This window comes from Rhinatrema bivittatum, chromosome 3 (assembly GCF_901001135.1).
Source record: "Rhinatrema bivittatum chromosome 3, aRhiBiv1.1, whole genome shotgun sequence".
Lineage (NCBI taxonomy): Eukaryota > Metazoa > Chordata > Amphibia > Gymnophiona > Rhinatrematidae > Rhinatrema > Rhinatrema bivittatum.
Genome location: NC_042617.1, coordinates 89159364 through 89180006, shown reverse-complemented (window position 1 = coordinate 89180006; position 20643 = coordinate 89159364). Strand labels below are relative to the sequence as shown.

Genomic DNA, 20643 nt, shown 5'->3' with positions numbered 1-20643 from the left:
AATCTGTATTCAGTTATTATAGTCTATAAATACAAAATATCATGTAAAAAGTAAACAAAGAACATTTAACAGAAACATCAGATCCAATCACATAATAAAACAAATATACATGTATTTTATGAATCATCTTTCCCAAAATGCTGAGAATATCATAACTACTAGAGGTGTGAATCGTGTGCCCTATCGTCTTAACGATCGAAATTGTCTGGCAGGAGAAGAAAATCGTGTTTGGCACGATTTTTAAGTTAAAAAATCGTTTTTTTCCGATTAGTGCGCACTAACTCCAGTTGTGATCTTCTTGCACACATCCCGGTATCAGGGATAGGGCACTGCATGCAGGAAGATGACAACACCCCTGGTATCAGGGTTAGGGCACTGTGTGCAGGAAGATCACAACACCCCTGGTATTAATAGGGATAGGGCACTGTGTGCAGGAAGATCACAACACCCCTGGTATTAATAGGGATAGGGCACTATGTGCAGGAAGATCACAACACCCCTGGTATTAATAGGGATAGGGCACTGTGTGCAGGAAGATCACAACACCCCTGGTATTAATAGGGATAGGGCACTGTGTGCAGGAAGATCACAACACCCCTGGTATTAATAGGGATAGGGCACTGAGTGCAGGAAGATCACAACACCCCTGGTATTAATAGGGATAGGGCACTGAGTGCAGGAAGATCACAACACCCCTGGTATCAGGAATAGGGCACAAGTTCTAGTCACATTGACTGATCACATTACTTTTTTTGTCAACTACCAACAGTTTCCATTTCCCATCCCCCCAACCATCACCTCAGTGGGAACCTTCGTAACATCAATAGATAAGAGGGCAGCCAGCCAATAGGAATACATATTCATTCCTAACTGACCTTTACTGACCTGGAAAGTGTCAATTTGTATCATTTTCTGTTAGTGCGCACTAACTCCCGTTAGTGCGCACTAACACGATTTAATGATTTTTAACGATAAATCGTTAGAATTTCTATTGTATTGTGTTCTTTAACAATTTAAGACGATATTAAAAATTATCAGACGATAATTTTAATCGTTGAAAAACGATTCACATCCCTAATAACTACAATAAAACAGCCATACTCAATCATAAGAACTTAACATCTGCAATGGGTACAGAACAGAACTGGGACATGCAAAAAAAATATTCAAATTCTGGTGTGAACTCACTAATAGCAAAACAAACTATTCCACTGCAAACACTTTATGAACTAACACAAACCCTCTCCAAAAAAAAACAAACCCCCACCTACAACCTTGCAATATCATACAATGCAAGCAGTAACGCAGGACTCAAACAGCAGCAACCTTATCTATGAAAAGGCAGCAATGCAAATATTCACCAGGCCCTGAAACACTAATACACCACCTAGTGGGCAAACAACAAGATGGACTGCAACACACTAACCAAAATACTGCACCTCAGTTACACACAGATCAACCCTTACCTAATACAGAATAAGGGACTACAAATCAGAAACGGAAACATGCAGCCAAAACTGAAATGGAAAACCGAAGAAACCAGTGACTCTGAACAGTGGTATACGGGGGGGGGAAAAAAAAAGCAAAATTCAAATATATAATAAATGCACATTCCCATTCCCAAAGATGTCATATTCCAATCACTGAAAGTCAAAATAATGTTTTCATTTGTTGTCTGATTTCTTTTTTCTTTGTAAACTAAAGCTTATTGCTTCAACAATATTTCAAAATACACAATACAACAGTATAATAGTACAATATTTAATCCTTCAATCTGTCCCTCCCTCCCCCCCCCCCCCCCACTTATCTAGCCCAAATTATGGAAACACTTTTACTGGTAGACAATCCTGATTGCATTCCTTAAAATGTAAAATCATATTAAGGCTAATAATATTCTCAATAGATATCTTTTTGATATTGTATTCCCCTTCCTTCACTCATATATAATAAATAGAAATGGATAGAAAAGGGGGAGGTGTGGCTCTTTATGTCAGAAATAATATCCAAGCATCTGAGCTGCAAGGAAGTTGGGGCAAGGAAGAAGCACTATGGGTCGACCTAAAAACAGATGATGGAGCATCCATTTATATTGGAGTGGTTTACAGGCCTCCAAACCAAAAGGAAGAGCTGGACAGAGATCTGGTTGAAGACATCCATAAGATAGGTAAGAAAGGGGAAGTGGTGATCGTTGGTGACTTTAATATGCCAGATGTAGACTGGAAAATCCCATCTGCAAAATCTAAAAACAGTAGGGCAATAGTGGATTCCATGCAAGTATCTTTGTTCAAACAAATGGTATTAGAACCCACAAGAGAAGGAACTATACTCGACTTAGTGCTCAATAATGGAGATATCGTCTCTGATGTCAAGGTGGGCGCCCACCTCAGCACCAGTGATCATCAAACGGTATGGTTTAATATCACTAAAAGAATATGGAAAAGAAGCACAAAGACCAGAGTTTTACAGTTCAAAAACACAGACTTTGAGGAAATGGGGAAGTACCTAGAGGAAGAACTAAATGGATGGGAAAATGAGAGAGATGTGGATCAGCAGTGGACCAATCTAAAAGGAGCAATTGCCAAGGCAACTGCTCTATATGTTAGAAATGTAAAGAAAAGCAAAAGAAAAATGAAACCTATCTGGTTCTCAAAGGAGGTGGCTGACAAAATTAAAGCTAAAAGAACTGCATACAAGAAATACAAAAGATCCCAAAGGGAGGAGCACAAAGAAGAATATCTGATTCAACTGAGGGAGACTAAGAAATTAATCAAGTTGGCAAAAATTCAAGCGGAAGAGAGGATTGCCAAGGAGATAAAATATGGTGACAAAACATTTTTCAGATACATCAGCGAAAAGAGAAAAGTCCAAAGTGGTATAGTGAAATTGAAAGGTGGAAATGATCAATGTGTGGAGAGAGACGAAGAAATGGCAGAAATATTAAATGAATACTTCAGCTCTGTGTTCACTAAAGAAGACCCTGGAGAAGGACCATCTCTACACAACAAGAAACTGGAGGGAAGCGGAACAGAGGAAAATCCATTTACAGTAGATAATGTATGGGAAGAGCTAAAGAATCTGAAAATGGACAAAGCCATGGGGCCTGATGGGATTCATCCAAGGATACTGAGAGAGCTCAGAGATGTGCTGGCGGGACCGCTGTGCGACCTGTTCAATAGATCCCTAGAAACAGGAGTGGTGCCGAGTGATTGGAGAAGAGCGGTGGTGGTCCCGCTTCACAAGAGTGGGAACAGAGAGGAGGCTGGTAACTACAGACCGGTTAGCCTCACTTCGGTGGTGGGAAAAGTAATGGAGTCACTGTTGAAAGAGAGAATAGTGAACTATCTACAGTCGGGAGAATTGATGGACCAGAGGCAGCATGGATTCACCAGAGGAAGATCCTGTCAGACAAATCTGATTGACTTTTTTGACTGGGTAACCAAGGAATTGGATCAAGGAAGAGCACTAGATATCATATACTTGGATTTCAGCAAAGCTTTTGATACGGTTCCGCACGGGAGACTGGTGAATAAAATGAGAAGCATAGGAGTTAGTGCCGAGCTGGTGACCTGGATTGCAAATTGGTTGACGGACAGAAGACAATGTGTGATGGTAAATGGAACCTTCTCTGAAGAGAGAGCGGTTTTAAGTGGTGTACCGCAAGGATCAGTGTTGGGACCGGTCCTGTTCAATATCTTTGTGAGCGACATTGCGGACGGGATAGAAGGTAAGGTTTGTCTTTTTGCGGATGACACTAAGATCTGCAACAGAGTGGACACGCTGGAAGAAGTGGAGAGAATGAGACGAGATCTAAGGAAACTGGAAGAGTGGTCGAAGATATGGCAGCTGAGATTCAATGCCAAGAAGTGCAAAGTCATGCATATGGGGAGTGGAAATCCGAATGAACTGTATTCGATGGGGGGGGAAAGGCTGATGTGCACGGAGCAGGAGAGGGACCTTGGGGTGATAGTGTCTAATGATCTGAAGTCGGCGAAACAATGTGACAAGGCGATAGCTAAAGCCAGAAGAATGCTGGGCTGCATAGAGAGAGGAATATCGAGTAAGAAAAGGGAAGTGATTATTCCCTTGTACAGGTCCTTGGTGAGGCCTCACCTGGAGTACTGTGTTCAGTTCTGGAGACCGTATCTTCAAAAAGACAAAGACAAGATGGAGGCGGTACAGAGAAGGGCGACCAGGAAGGTGGAGGATCTTCATTGGATGACGTACGAGGAGAGATTGAAGAATCTAAATATGTACACCCTGTAGGAAAGGAGGAGCAGAGGTGATATGATACAGACTTTCAGATACTTGAAAGGTGTTAATGATCCAAAGACAACGACAAACCTTTTCCGTAGGAAAAAAATCAGCAGAACCAGGGGTCACGATTTGAAGCTCCAGGGAGGAAGATTCAGAACCAATGTCAGGAAGTATTTCTTCACGGAGAGGGTGGTGGATGCCTGGAATGCCCTTCCGGAGGATGTGGTGAACCAGAACTGTGAAGGACTTCAAAGGGGCGTGGGATAAACACTGTGGATCCATAAAGTCAAGAGGCCGCCAATGAAGAGTGGGTGACTCGCCAGAATGATGGCTACTGCCTGGAGACAATACCCTTATTAAATAAACATACACATGCTTACTGTGACTCCAAGATCGCTCTAAGCTTCAACAGCAAGAGGAAATGTGGAAACAAGGATTCACACTCACAAAGAGGGGAGTAGCTGGCTTGTTACGGCGGTTACTACCCCAAATCAAATAAGCCTGATACTTCACTTTCAATGCATATTACTGCATAGTTCTCTGCTTCAACGGCAGGGGAGAAGAAAAGAGGGTTCGCACTCACAAAGCGGGGAGTAGCTGGCTTGTTACGGCGGTTACTACCCCAAACCAAATGTGCCTGATACTTCACTTTCGATGCATATCCAGCATGGCTCTCTGCTTCAACAGCATGGGAGAAGACTGATACTTCACGCATATCCAGCATAGCTCTCTGCATCAACGGCAGGGGAGAAGAAAAACAACCAATAAGGGCTGTACAACATAGTCTGGGTAAAACAAATAAGCATGGGTGTAGCTTGCTTATTGCGGCGGCTACTACCCCTAACTAATTAAGCTAGATATTTCACTTGGATGCAGCTCCATCACTGCTCTCTACATTAAAGGTGGGGGTGGAAGGGAAATAGAACCAAGAGCTAAGAGAAACAGATAAGTATGAGAGAAAAAATGTGTGAAGCTTGCTGGGCAGACTGGATGGGCCATTTGGTCTTCTTCTGCCGTCATTTCTATGTTTCTATAAATATGAATCAACCCTAGCTAACTTATAACCTTCATACCTAAATTGAACTTTAAATATAACAGGAGGACATAAGCAACCAATCCTTATATTTAAGAGAAAGTTGCCTGCCATCGCAAAATGTGTCCCAGATCCATTCAAATTTCAATAGGGTGCAATTTTTTATGACGGTCAACTTATTCAAAATATTAATTGTCTCAAATTTTCATACTACAGCCCCCAAAGAAAGAGTAACTACAGACCTCCATAGGAATGCAATTTCACGCTTAGTTCCAATTAAAATTTGGTGAATCAAGGGCCAATGAGAAACATCATCTAAACTGGTAGGAATATTTAATAAGGCTCTCTTAGGAGAAGAGAGTAATTACAACCCTGAAATCTTCTTAAAAAGTGAGAAAACCTTCTTCCAAATTATGATGCAGGGACAATGCCATCACATATTTAAAAATGTACCCCATATATTACATCCCCTCCAACAAGTCTCCCCTAAACTAGGATAAGCTTTGTGGAGACTTTCAGGAGTGAAATATCACCTTAAAAGAACTTACAGCTATTTTCTGTGAGCATCACCAATATAGAGCTTTTCTTAGTATTAATTAAGACAAGATCCCATTCATGCTCAGACAATTCACATCCTAGGCCTTGTTCACATGCTCTCATAAAAGCAGGTTTAACATTTGGACCTTTATTGAGATAACCATACAAACTTGAGATCACTTTCCGCAATCTATCTGCATTATCACACCAATGTTCAAGTTGTGTCTTGCCCAATAGCTGATCCTTTCTCACTCTACCAGCTTGCAAAAAATGTCTAAGTTGTAAAAAGGAAAATGTGTCTGATTGATCTAAAGAATATTTATCACAGAGTGCCTGAAAAGTTAAAATATTTCCTTCTTTCCACGGATGTCCCAACCAAAAAATCTTCTTCTCCATCATCCAAGAAAACTGAATGTCCATACCTGGTTTAAAACCAAGATTATGGGTGATAGAAGAGGTACAGTCTATTAACTACTAAGTTAGCCATGTTACTACTAAGTTAGCCATGTTATTTATACCCAATTGTTGGATGTAATTGTATATTTGTTTAATTGTTCAATCTGTTTGATGTAATTTTCTGTTCCTTGTTCTGTGTAAACCGAAGTGGTATGCACAAGTGCATGAACTCCGGTATATAAAAGCCTTTAAATAAATAAATAACTACAAACTTAGCATGCCATTGCTTCCAGACTCTCATAGTGGTATCAGTTGGCAAAGATAAAATATTTACTTGTCACCACGTTGATCTTGGTTGCCAAATCATTGCCCACAAAAGGCATATGACCCACCAGAAACTGTTCCATCTTTACCCACTGCTTTTGTTCCCCCCTTTTATTCCAATCCAAAATAGCTATTAGTTGAGCAGCAGCATAGTACCACCCTACATGGGGAATTCCTAATCCTCCTTTCAATTTAGGTTGATACATGACATTTCTGGGCCCTCTAGGAGGTTTTATTTTTCAAATGAAAGCAAATATTCTTTTTTGCCCCCTCTTAAGCATAGCATTTGAGATGTGTGTTGGCAACAATTGGAAAAGGTAACACTCATGAGAATATTCATTTTTGTTGCCACAATCCACCTCATCCAAGATAAAGAATATCCCCTTTACTCTTCCAAAACCCAAAATATTGTTGCGCCCATCGGTCGCAGGCAGCTGCGACCTCTCAAGCTCTCCTCTTTTTTTTCCCTGCACCGTCAATCATTGGAAGAATGGCAGCCTCCACCAACCAACGCCAGCGTCCCTGGGATGGTGAGGGTGCTGCTGACCACCATCTTGCTTCCGGAATCACCTAGGCGCGCGCAGGGCCTCCTTTTGTATACGTCATAGCGGTAACCTCGGGGGCGTCCCCTCCCGATGACATCAACATGCTGGCGTACTTAAGCCGACTGGCCCACTGCTAAGATGAGTTAGCAAGGAGTTCTCTCATTGTTAAATCCGCTCCACTCTTGGATCTCCTGTTCCAGTATGTTCTTGTGGCATTTGGATGCTCTGGGTACCCGCTCCACAGGGGCCCTTCCGCATCTTGGCTATCTGCTCCTCGGAGGAAATTTCTGCCTTGGACTTCACCTGACCCGCTCCTCGGATCTCTCTCCTGGACCTTCCATGAGTGAGTACCTTATTCAGTTTTCTACGATACCAACATTGCTGAAGTCTCCACAGTGTACCCCATGCCTTGGGCCACTACCGTTCTTCAGCATTATCACTTCTACATATCCTGAGCTACAGGGTATTGCTGCAGCTACTCAAGATCCTCTGCTTGGTTCCTGTATCTCAAGACCTCATCTACCTCGTCACCTACAGTACAGTCATCCTCGGCATACCCCGTGCTGCAGGCCACTACCGGACCTTCTCATCTACAGTACCACCCTGGGTATATCTTTAGTGCTCAAGAACTGTGTTCATTGCATTTCCCACTCCTCGGGTTATGCCTTATCTTTTCTCTCTAATAAAGTCTCTCTCACAGCTGTGGCCTAAGTCGCTGAGATCATGGGGCTCCTCCCTGTGGGTGGAGACATCTCATCTCGGCCCGGGGTTCACAATTTCCTACAAAAACATAACAGATTGCTAACTCCATGGACCCGGCTCAGGTCTTAGCCCTTTAGGCCATCCCTGGCCTGGCCCAACGTCATGCCAAACAACAAAGGACATTAGAGACTCTGGCTAACACCTTTAATCACCTAAACTCCTGGCTGAATTCCACAGGAACACCTGACAAGGCCATTTCTGCTCCCCAGATGACGCCTGTACGTCTCTCTGTGCCCTTGCCAGCACCTACATGCTTTACCGGTGACCCCCCTGTTATGTAGGGGCTTTCTAAATCAGGGCAGTATGCACTTTTCGCTTCAACCTACTTCTTCCCAGACATAGTCTCCAAAACTACGTATATACTGTCTCTTCTAGATGGAAAAGCCCTGGCCTGGTCTTCACCCCTCTGGGAATGTAATGACCCAATACTCAAGGACTTGAGAGGATTCCTCACGCTCTTTCATTCTGTATTCGACGATCACACCCGCAAGACTGTCGCTGGATCTGCTCTCCTGCATTTACAACAAGGTACCGAACCTTTGACTGATTATGTTATTGAATTTAAACCCTTGTCCTCTGAACTACATTGGGACCTGGGTTGCCTGTGGGCTATTTTCCTAGAAGGCCTTACCTCTCGCATCAAAGATGAATTAGCAGCATGTGAACTCCCCGATATCTTGGACTCTCTCATTGACCTTGCTGGATGAATTGATCGTCGGTTGCGTGAGCATTCACAAGAGATAAAAGGTCCTAAGAAGATGTCATCTGGAGTTCCTTGTTCTCGTCCAATGCCAGTTACTCAGACCGCTCCTGCACCCAATATCGAGGAAGAAGAACCAATGCAGCTAGGCTGCAGCCACTTGACATCGAAGGAGAGGTGTTATCGAAAGAGACTTGCCCTCTACATGTACTGTGGACAACCTGGCAATGCGGTGCCCTCCTGTCCTATCTGTCCGGGAAACTTGCAGACCTAGGATCCGCCGGAGGACTCTTCCTAGGTCTAACTTCTCCATCTCCTCCACTGACACTTCCAGTCTCCATTATTTCGGATGCCCTCGAATTCCACACACTAGACCTCATAGAGTCTGGGGTCGGTGGGAACTTCATACTCCACCAACTTGTAGAGCGCCTACAAATCCTTACTGTTCAGACACCCACTCCACTACTACTGTCATCTATACACAGCGAGCCTTTGCCTGGTGAGGTCTCCTATACTAATCAGCCTCTTCGTCTCCGCACAGGGTCTCTACACTCTGAGACCATAACATTTCTAGTCCTGGATAAATCTATACATCCATGGTACTCAGACTACCATGGCTTCAAATTCATTCACCCCAATTTGATTGGAGTACTCTTGAACTATCCCAATGGGGTAAAGCCTGCCATGGAAGATGCTTAGAGGCAGTGACTCCCATACCTTGCTGACTACCACCACCTCCCTTCTGGATTTACCTCCACAGTACCAGTCTTACCAGGATGTCTTTTCTAAACAAGCGGCAGATACTTTGCCACCCCACCGATCCTTTGACTGTGCCATCAACTTAGTACCGGGTTCCGAATCACCTAGAGGAAGGGTGTACCCACTTTCTCTATCCAAGACAAAGGCTATGACTACCTACATTGAGGAGAACTTGGCAAAGGGCTTCATTCGGCCTTCAAAGTTCCGGCCGGCACCGGATTCTTTTTCATGGGTAAGAAGGACGGATGACTTCGCCCATGTATAGACTACCATGGCTTGAATGAGATCACCATGAAGGACCGCTACCCACTGCTGTTGATCTCTGAACTTTTTGATCGGCTCCAAGGAGCCAAAATATTCACAAAGCTGGACCTCAGAGCAGCATATAATCTAGTTCGCATACGCCGGGGTGATGAATGGAAAACAGCATTCAATACCCGTGACGGCCATTTTGAATACTTGGTCATGCCCTTTGGCCTTTGCAACACCCCGGCCATGTTCCAAAACATGATGAATGAAATCTTCAGAGACATGTTGTACAATTGCGTAGTAGTTTATTTGGACAACATACTGGTCTTTTCTCAGGATCTCCAGACTCACCACTTGGACATCTCCAAGGTCCTTCAGACTCAGAGATAACCATCTGTACGCCAAATTAGAGAAATGTGCCTGCCTCCAGGAGTCTGTTCCTTTTTTGGGATACTTAGTTTCTAGCCAGGGGTTCCTAATGGATCTGCAAAAAACCAAGAATATTCGGGACTGGCCCCAACCTACTGGTCTAAAAGCTCTACGCCGATTCCTCAGATTCACCAACTACTATAGATCATTCATTCATCGCTACTCTACCTTGACCGCGCCTCTTACTGCCATGACACACAAGGGAGCCAATCCTTCTCAGTGGTCCCCTGAAGCAGTTACCGCCTTCCAGGAATTCAAAAGGGCCTTTCTTCAAGAGCCATGTCTATGCCACCCTGATCCTCGACGACCTTTCGTAGTCAAGGTAGATGCCTCGGACGTCAGAGCTGGTGCTGTCCTCAACCAGCATAGTGACAACCATACGTTACATCCATGCTCTTTTTTTTTTCTCGGCGTTTTTTCCCTGCCAAGCGAAACTATGGGATAGGAGACAAAGAGCTACTTGCAATCAAATTGGCGTTTGAGGAGTGGCGCTCATGGCTTGAGGGTGCTCAGCACCAGATAGCTGTTTTTACTGACCATAAAAACCTCGAATATTTACATCATGCCCAACGCTTGAACCACAGACAAGCCCACTGGTCATTGTTTTTCAAAAGATTTGACTTCCTTTTGAGGTATCATCCAGCAGACAAGAACACCCACGCAGATGCTCTTTCCCACTCATTTATGCCAGAAGATACCCCGGATAGTCCACATCATATCATTGACCCTACTAGGGTACTCCTTTCAGCCACACACATGGTTCCAGCCGGAAAAACTGTGGTACCCCGGGCACTCAGGAAGAAAATCCTCAGATGGGCCCACGAGTCACTCCTTGCAGGTCACCCTGGTCAATCCAGAACTCTGACCACCTTGCAAAGATACTATTGGTGGCCCTCCATGAAAGAGGATGTACGGAGCTACATAGAATCATGTTCTACCTGCACAAGACAGAAAGCTCCTGTTGGTCGTCCCTGGGGACTTCTCCAACCTTTGCCCGCTCCTAGCGAACCGTGGACACACATATCCACAGACTTTATTGTTGACCTACCTGTGTCTAGTGGTAACACCACCATCTGGGTCACTGTTGACCGGTTTTCCAAAATGGCTCATTTTGTGGCATTACCCAGATTACCCTCTGCTCCTGAATTGGCGAAACTATTCATCCGTCATATCTTCCATTTACATGGCATGCCTAAGCACATCCTCTCTGACAGAGGAGTACAATTCACAGCTAAATTCTGGAGATATCTCTGTAAGAAGTTCGATATATCTCTAGATCTGACATCAGGTTATCATCTACAAGCCAACAGACAGACTGAAAGGATGAACCACACATTAAAGCAGTTTCTCCGGGCCTACATCAATTCCAGAAAAAGCGACTGGTCCGAATTGCTCCCTTGGGCAGAGATCACACTCATTTCCCAGCCTTCAGCTTTCACAGGCTCATCGCCCTTTCGACTTGTCTATGGACGCCAGCCTTTACCTCCGTTACCGATGCCTTTATCAGTATCCTCTCCGGCCGCCCAAGCTTCAGTACAGGAGCTGCATCAGCTGCGGGAACACACTAAAGAGCTTCTTCAAAAGGCTGGACAACAAGCGAAGAAATTTTATGATGCCCATCACAGAGCAGCTCCACAGCTACAGCCCGGGGACAAGGTATGGCTCAGTACCCACTTCATTCGTCTCAAACTGCCTTCAGCTCGATTTGCACCTTGGTATATAGGACCTTTCCCTATACTCCATCGCCTGGGTCCAGTCACATACAGCTTGCAGTTACCATCATCTCTAAAGATCCACAAAGCCTTCCACATCTCTCTTCTAAAACTGCTCATCGTATCAAGTTTTCTAAGAAGACACCTGAGCCGCAACCTCTCTCCGCTGAAGAGGACATTACCTACCAGGTAGATGACATCCTTGATGTGCGGAATCATAGAAGATGCTGGGAGTACCTTATATCCTGGGAAGGATTCGGACCAGAGGAAAATAGCTGAGAGTCTGCAAGTAACAACCTTCACAAGGAGCTGATCAGACAATTCCACCTGGCTCACCCCAGGAAGTCCAAACCCCCAGGGAGGGGCCCTAAGAAGGGGAGGGTACTGTTGTGCCCGGTCGCAGGCAGCTGCAACCTCTCATGCTCTCCTCTTTTTTTTCCCTGCACAGTCAATCATTGGAAGAATGGCAGCCTCCGCCAACCAACGCCGACCTCCCTGGTGTCCCCAGGACAGCGTGGGTGCTGCCGACCACCATCTTACTTCCGGAATCACCTAGGCGCGCTCGCACAGGGCCTGCTTTTGTATACGTCATGGAGGGAACCTCGGGGGTGTCCCCTCTCGATGACGTCAACCCGCTGGTGTACTTAAGCTGACTGGCCCACTGCTAAGACAAGTTAGCAAGGAGTTCTCTCCTTGTTAAATCCACTCCACTCTTTGATCTCCTGTTCCAGTATCTCCTTGTGGCATTCGGATGCTCTGGGTACCCGCTCCACAGGGGCCCTTCTGCATCTTGGCTATCCGTTCCTCGGAGGGCCTTTCTGCCTTGGACTTCACCTGACCCGCTCCTTGGATCTCTCTCCTGGAACTTCCGTGTGCGAGTACCTTCTTCAGTTTTCTACGATACCAACATTGCTGAAGTCTCCACGGTGTACCCCGTGCCTCGGGCCACTACCCTTCTTCAGCATTACTGCTTCTACATATCCTGAGCTACAGGGTATTGCTGCAGCTACTCAAGATCCTCTGCTTGGTTCCTGTATCTCAAGACCTCATCTATCTCGTCACCTACAGTACATTCATCCTCGGCATACCCCGTGCTGTGGGCCACTACTGGACCTTCTCATCTACAATACCACCCTGGGTATATCTTCAGTGCTCAAGAACTGTGTTCATTGCATTTCCCGCTCCTCGGGTTATGCCTTATCTTTTCTCTCTAATAAAGTCTCTCTCACAGCTGTGTCCTACGTCGCTGATACCATGCCCACCGACGGTGAGGCTCACGGGGCTCCTCCCTGTGGGCGGAGACATCTCTCATCTCAGCCCGGGGTTCACAATTTCCTACAAAAACATAAATATAGCCTGTATTAATGGAGAATAGTTTAATTCAAACAGGTCATCCAAATTATTACTCACATTGATACCCAGATATTTAACTTTCTTTTTAGCCCATTTAAAATGAAAACCTCTTTGCAAGGGAAGGATCTGAGCTGCCAGAACAGAAAGACTGAGAAGTTCAGATTTCTCTAAATTTAGCTTAAACCCAGAAACTCTGCTAAATTGACTCATCTTATCCACTGTCCCCTGTAAAGAAAGATTGGGGTCTGCCAACGTAAATAAAATATCCACAAAAAGCAATAATTTGTGTCAGCCCCCACCTGAATACCCCGTATCACTGAAGAATTGGGTATTCTGATCACCAAGGATTCCAGAAATAAAGCAAACAACAATTGTGAAAGCGGACATCCCTGCCTGGTGCCATGCTGAATTAAAAACGGAGAGGAATATCCCCCTTTCACCTTCACACATGCTCTAGGGGTTCTGTATAGTTGGCGAAGCCAACTTAGAAAATAAGACCCAAAATTAATTCTCTCCAGGACATGAAACATAAAAGACCAATAGACCATAATCAAAAGCCTTTTCGGCATCCACTGAAAGCAACACTGCTGGGATCTTATTCTTTTTCACTCACCAAATAATGTTAATCTTACGCACATTATCTGCAGCCATTTTATTGGGGATAAAGCCTGCTTGGTCATAATGAACTAATTTTGCCATTACCCTTGTTAATCGAGTGGCCAATACTTTAGCAAGTATTTTCAAATCAATATTAAGTATTGAGATAGGTCTATAGGAGCCACATTAACCTGGGGTCTCGCCCCGGTTTAGCAAGAATAGAGATGCTGGCTAAATTCGCCTCAGGTAATTGAATATTGACATCTCTTAAAGACTTAAAGCTAACAAGGGAGGCATTATCTCTTTTGAAAAACATTAGTAAAATTTAGCAGTGAATCTATCAAGAACAGGAGCCTCATTTACACCTTAAGATCTTTAATAACTTGTTGTGTTTCCATAAATATTTCCTTGCCAAAGAACTCCTTATCCATATCTGATATTCTGGGTATATTAATAGATCATAAATAATTATCTATAAAGCTCACCATAAAACTGAGAAAACTGCTCCCTGATACTAGCAGAGGATATTAGCATCAAACCCTCTATTTTCTATCTTAGAGGGTCATTTATCAACTTGCATTATGGCGTTTTCACATGCATTAAGGAATTTTCACATGCGAAAAATGCCTTTAACGCATGTGAAAACACCATAACGCATGCGAAAAGCACCATAACACATGCTGTGATGCTAATTTGGAAAAGGGGAGGAGTTTGGGGCGGGATTTCCGGCCAAGTGAGACGTACGAATAAAACACTCTGGTGAAGATTTGATGACCTTCGGCATGAGGAAACTCACACAAAAGATGAGATTTGTACATTGTTCTCTCAACCTAGCTTGATATCGCACAGTTTTAATGTGGGAAATAACTACACCTTTTTCATTTGCATTAAGCTGTGCAATATGGCTTTATCGGACTTTGCAATGTTTTCAGTATTTTAAGGAGAGACAGAGAGAGAGAGACTAGTATAGTACTTAGGTATTAATACCTCTATATGAGGCCCACCTAGTAACTCGAGGTGAGGTTGAAATAGTAGTATAGGGGTTAGGGGCCCCTCTGACATGCAGAGTGAGAAGTACGAACAGAACAGTACACTCTGGTGAAGATTTGATGACCTTCAGAGTGAGGAAACTCACACAAAGATGAGATTTATATTATGTTCTCTCAACCTAGCTTGATGGTCTCTCTATCTGGGAAACATAGATATATTGTCTGGGTCTAATAACTAATTCATCCTTTACTCTTGACAGTTTAGCAAAGATAGAAGAGGGAAAGCATTTGTTTATGCACTTTCTCTAATTCAGCCAATTTGCCTAGCAAATTCTTTTTCTTCTGCCTTCAAACTTACTGAAAGAAGTGAATCAGCAATATCATCATTATCATTGCTCGTTATATAATCACTGATATTATCTAACAACTGGTTGCAGAAGTTTTCATCTGTTAATAAAGTGTCGTTATGTTTCCATTATCAACAACCATTGCCTAGTTCTTCCAGTTGCAGATCTATCCTAATAGGGGCATGGTCAGACCATGTAATCACATCTATCTCCACATTCACAACTTGATTAACCAAAACCTTTTCCACCAAAAACAGTTGATATAGGAATAAGAATTGTGAGGATGGGAATAAAAGATATAGTCATGGGCTGTGGGAAAACAGAATCTCCATATATCAATAAGATCCCATTGTTTCATCAATATTTTAAGTTTAGTTCTATGCTTATTCAATAGCACCCACCTCCAGCTGAATTAGCTAATATAGGAGAACAGGTCATACTAAAATCCCCTCCTACTATTAAATGACCCTCCCCTTTGGATGCAAGTACCTCAACTATTGTTGCAAAAAAAACATGATCTGAATTAGGTGCATAAATATTGATCAGAGTGTATATTATACCTTCCACCTCAAATTGGACCATCAAAAATCTCCCCTTAGGTTCCCCATAATTCATCCTAATTTGGCACATCAAATATTTAACAAATAATATTCCAACCTCTGCATATTTTTCTTCTTTAGTAGCAGCTGCAAAATATATGAGAAAACTTATGCCAATTCAACAAGTACTCATATCTACGTTTCAAATGAATTTCTTGAAGCATAATGATAGATGCATGTAAGCTTTGCAATTCTGAGGTATTTAAGCCTTTTCCCGTCGAAAGCAGGGCTAAATTCGCCATGCTGTCATGGGAGCTGTCTTCAGGTCCCGGGAGGCGAAAAAACAGACTTATACACACTTCTTTCTCTCACATTCTCTTTCTCACACAGAGGTTCCCATTCCCTGCCCCACTCCCCCACACACAGACTCTCATTCCTAAATGCTCTTTTGCATATAGGTTCACCTTCCCACACAAACACACAGGTTCTCATATGCTTTCTCTCACTTGAAGGCTCCGAATCTCATATATGCCTATCCAAACACACAAACTCACATGCTCTCACAGTAAACGCCTATGCACTCCCACAAGCTCTCTCGCCCTCTCAGAAACATTATGTGTGAGAGCCTATATGTGACACACACACTCACAGACACGCAGGCTCTTGCACAGACACACACAGGCATACAGTATCTCACAGACATACATGTATACAAGCTTTCACACAAACCCACACACACACGGCCTCCTCCTGACTTCAGGCCATGATGGGATGAGCTCTACCATGGCCCCGCGGGCATCCTTTTGAATTGGCCAAGATGGGAGGAGCTCCACTATAGTCCACCAGCTTTCCTGAGCTGGGGGAAAGAAAGCATGAGCTGTGCATGCCCGCACACAACTTTTCCCAGAGGCGTGTACAGCTTCCGCTACCCCACCCCCCTAGATAAAAGGGAACATTGTGGCCCCTCCATGTTTTCACTCACCGGCAGGTCGAGCTCCGCCAGCAGCCCAAAGCCCCTCTCCTGCTGCCACGGCCCTCACAAGACAAAGCTGCTGCACCTCCTCTTAAGCCAGCACCCAAGGGCATTTCCCCCCCCCCCCCCCCCCCCCGATATGCCACTGTCCTGTACTCTGGAACACCTTAGTTGAACATGACCTATTCCATTTTTGTTCGTGCAGTTTTAGAATGATGTTTGATATATTGTACCCCTGTTTTGCTGGTCTGCATTTCGATATTGAGCAAGACTTTTTATTCAGTGTTTTAATTTATCTGATGAAGATTTTTATGATTTATTGTGAATGTCTCTTATATTGTATTGTGAATGTTATTCTGAACTGTGCATCTTACTGTGAATGTTGCTTGTAATCCACTGAGATTTGCGGATCAGCGGACTATAAATTTTGTAAATAAATAGTTGTGTTATCTATTATGCTGTAAATTATGTTTTTGCTGATTAAATCCTTGTTGCACTTTGCTTGGAGCCTTGGAAAAGTGAATCCCAAATATGATAAATAATAAAATATTTAAATTTACTTTATAAAAGGTGCTCTGTAATATTTCTTCATTTATAGGTGCCTACATATTTTAAAGTATTACTACATGTACTTTAAATCTACTTTATGCTCCAGATTCTCAATATACAGCAATATACTGTATATAAAAAGGTGCACACAGAAAAGTAATTCCACTTTATCAGCAAATATTCTTTATGGCAACAACATAATTTGCAATAATAAATACTACAGAGGTTTCTCTTCAGTGTCCTACCCACCTCCTTGAGATGTAGTGTGAACACAAAGAGGTCAATATTCAAAAGCAATTTAGATGAATAACTTAACAGATATCTATCTAAATGGCATACCCAGCTATATTTAGCCTTTATCTGGCTAAATTCTAGCCAGGTAACTGGAATTTAGCCAGATTAAAAGAGAGGCATTTCAGGGGCATTCTGGGGAGGAGCTGAGATATCCGGCTAACCCAGCCGAATATCGGATATATCCAGCTAGGTTAGCTGGATAATTTTAGACCTGCTGGAAGTATAAACTGAGCGTAGTTTATGCTTCCAGCGCTGCCTATCAGATGCACCTATCACCAGGGGGAGCGTAGGATGGGATGGAGGTCCAGAGATTGTGATGGGCATTCGGGGGGGGAGGGGGGGCAAAAATACTTTTAGACTTGTGGGGGGTTCAAAATCAGGGGTGTGACACAATAGACATTTAAAAACTGCTGAAAGGGAAAAGGGTGCAAGGGGTGGGGGGAGGGGAGACCGCACATAAATGTATTTGAGGAGTGCTGGGCCAGCAATTCTAATTTATGAGAGGATGGGTGCCGCGAGCCTTTCATTTCTTATATTTTGTTTTTGGAACTGATACAGTGCTACTTACTAGGATAGCTTTTAAAGATATCTGGATAAGTAGCAAGTTATCCAACTATATGTATCCAGCTAACTTTAAAATCTAACCAGCTATATTCAAACATAGCCGGATACAAGTAGCCAGATAACTTTACACTAGTATATTCAGCAGGAAGTTTATCCCGCTGAATATACCAGCCAGCTTAATATTGGCTTCAAAATAAACAGAAAATTATTTGATCTTCATCTCTTGATTTGCTAAAAAAACAAGCAGGAACCCCTTCACCCAAAAAGACACAATCAAATATATAATCCTAATAAAAATATAGACATACGAGTTAAAAAAATAAACAGCTGCTTTTTTTTTTTTTTAAACAGGATGTTTCAACTGCCTGGTTTGGCCAGGATCCAAATATTTTTTTTTATCGTTTGGAGTTGGGCAGCAGAGTCTTATCACTCACCTCCCGTCCCATGTTAAATACTGTAGGCTGTCAGAATCAGTAAAAAGACCAAGAAAGAACCCTCCACAATTTATGACTCTGGCCTTATATTTGATCTTAACCAAAAGACCTAGACTCCACAGCATAACACAAATGTAATCCCCTTGCTTAGGCAACAGTCTTAACATCATCAGGTCCCCAATGAGGTCTGGTGACAGATCATTAACTCCCCATAATACAAAGATTCTCTTCCTTGCCAAATGGCCATCCTTAGCTCATATCTCGACCCTGGGCTTGGATCTTAGCCTAAGAAGCCCAGAAATCTCTCTTAAATGACAGAATAAACAAAAGGGCCAAGGAAAGTTTCTGGATCATCCAGGCAGACAGTAGCATTTCAACACCTGGCATCCACAAAGAAAAGCAAAGGTTATAGTAACAGATTGAGATCTACAAGAATCTGACATCTCCAGTAATGCATCTGTCTTCTTGGAGTTTTATTTGCCCATGGGAAGATATGTTTCAAGCTATCAGATTGCAATTCAATGCCTAAATAGATTTCACTGGATTAGAATCCATGCAAAAATGTGCTACTATATTATTTGTATTACAAAATTTCTCTGTAGCTCATATTTTATAAATAAGTAGAAAATCAAAGCACTCTACAAGTTTAGGTCTACTAGAAGTATAAAAAATGCATCAATTTTCTCTGTATCCCACATGAATAAAAAAATCAGCATTCTACTCTGGGAAGAATCATGAACCCACACATATACTTTCTTACACTGTTAAATTCTCTTCTATAGAAAATCTCATACATGGTATAAGTAGCCATGAATACTGACAAAATATTTGGGGGGAAAAAACATAAAAGAAATAGAGATGTCCAGAACAAATTCATAGAAATAGTTACAAACAAAAAACAATTTATTAAAATCCAAGATAGGGAGAATATCCTCCCCCCCCCCCCCCCATGGGTACCCATGTCAGTAACCTCTCTGTATTTTATCAGTATAAAAATGCCTAGCCCAGACTCTAATACAAAATGATGCTCTACTGCTATCCATAGAATTATATGGTTATTATAGAGCAGGAATAGTGTGAAAGGAATCTTCCCAGAGATTTCTCCTTCATGACAGCAAGAAAAGATATCAGAAACCATCCTCCAGCTCCCCCTTGCACCACCAAGCCTTTACCTCAACTGCTGCCACCAGCCCATCTGGCACCACACAGAATCCCAGAGAGCCGGCTTCACCCTGCCAAACCCCGCAGAGAGCCCCGGCGAGCCAGCTTCACCCTGGCAATGATATCAGAGAGCCAGCTTTTACCCTGGGGATTCCCGCAGGGAGCCCCGAAAGGCTGAGATGGAGCACTAAAGAAAGGAAACAGAGAAACTACGAGAAAAAGACAGAACAAGCGAGAACAAAAAAAACCAAAATGAGATAAAAAAAAAAAAAAAAAGAAAATAAAGACGTAATTTTATATATTAAAAAAAAGCAAGAAAAGAGAAGGAGGGAGAGAGAAAAGCAGACCCAGACTAAAGACAACAGGCTTCAGCCCAGCCCTCCCTGCGGCTGCCTCCGCTCCTTTTTCTCTTACCTGATAATATCGTCGTTGTGCCCCAGGAAGAATTTCTGGCTATGCTCGCGGGTGTTGTACACCACCCCAACTCCGGCGACAAAGTACACCACTTCCTTGCCGGCCGTGTAGTACAGGTTGTTGCGGCACTGGTGCCCCCGGTACCCGTACACCCACTCCAGACGCAGCTGGCATCGGGGCGCCGTCCGGTCCGCCATGATAGCGCCCTGCCTCCCCGCCCGGCTCTACCTGTCTATCACCCGCGCTCAATCCCGAGCCTCAGGCGGCCGCAACATCAGCAACGCGCCCTTCCGCCGCTGTCATGGCAATGCCAACCGCCTGCAAAACACAACGCCGATTACAGGCTGAATGCTACGCAACTGACGCACCTTCTCCACTCAAGCGGCGCCGTTATTTGCGGAATGAGCGTATACCTATAATCAGTTCGGCTGCAGTGAAAGTGTCGCACACATGCGTAGTGACAGCTTGGGTGGAAACAGTGCCAGGCACGCGGAGCTGCTGCTGTTGCTGCGGCCTCGTGCCCACTTCCGAGACGAGAGCCGGAGCTGCCCGAGAGTGCGCTGGCACCTGTTAGCCGGCGCGAAGAGCTTGGAACTCCTCCAAACTGCTTCCTCGTTGAGGAGGCTCCTCTGCCCACGCTCCCTGTGCATAGGAGCTAGGGGGTGGCAGCTGACACAGGTCAACAGCTGGAGGGGCTGAGCCCTGTTGTGTCTATGGACTCCTAATGCC

The 20643-nt window shown here is 43.7% G+C and overlaps 1 protein-coding gene across 1 annotated transcript in view; it reads right to left on the bottom strand.

The window, feature by feature from the left end:
- EML6 (EMAP like 6) overlaps positions 1-20139 on the bottom strand; it is an 815949-nt gene extending 795810 nt beyond the window's left edge. The window contains exon 1 of the mRNA XM_029593447.1: positions 19915-20139. Coding sequence (XP_029449307.1) covers positions 19915-20111 — 197 coding nt within the window. The 5' untranslated portion in view covers positions 20112-20139. The remainder of the gene's footprint in view (positions 1-19914) is intronic.
- Between the last annotated feature and the right edge of the window lie 504 nt (positions 20140-20643).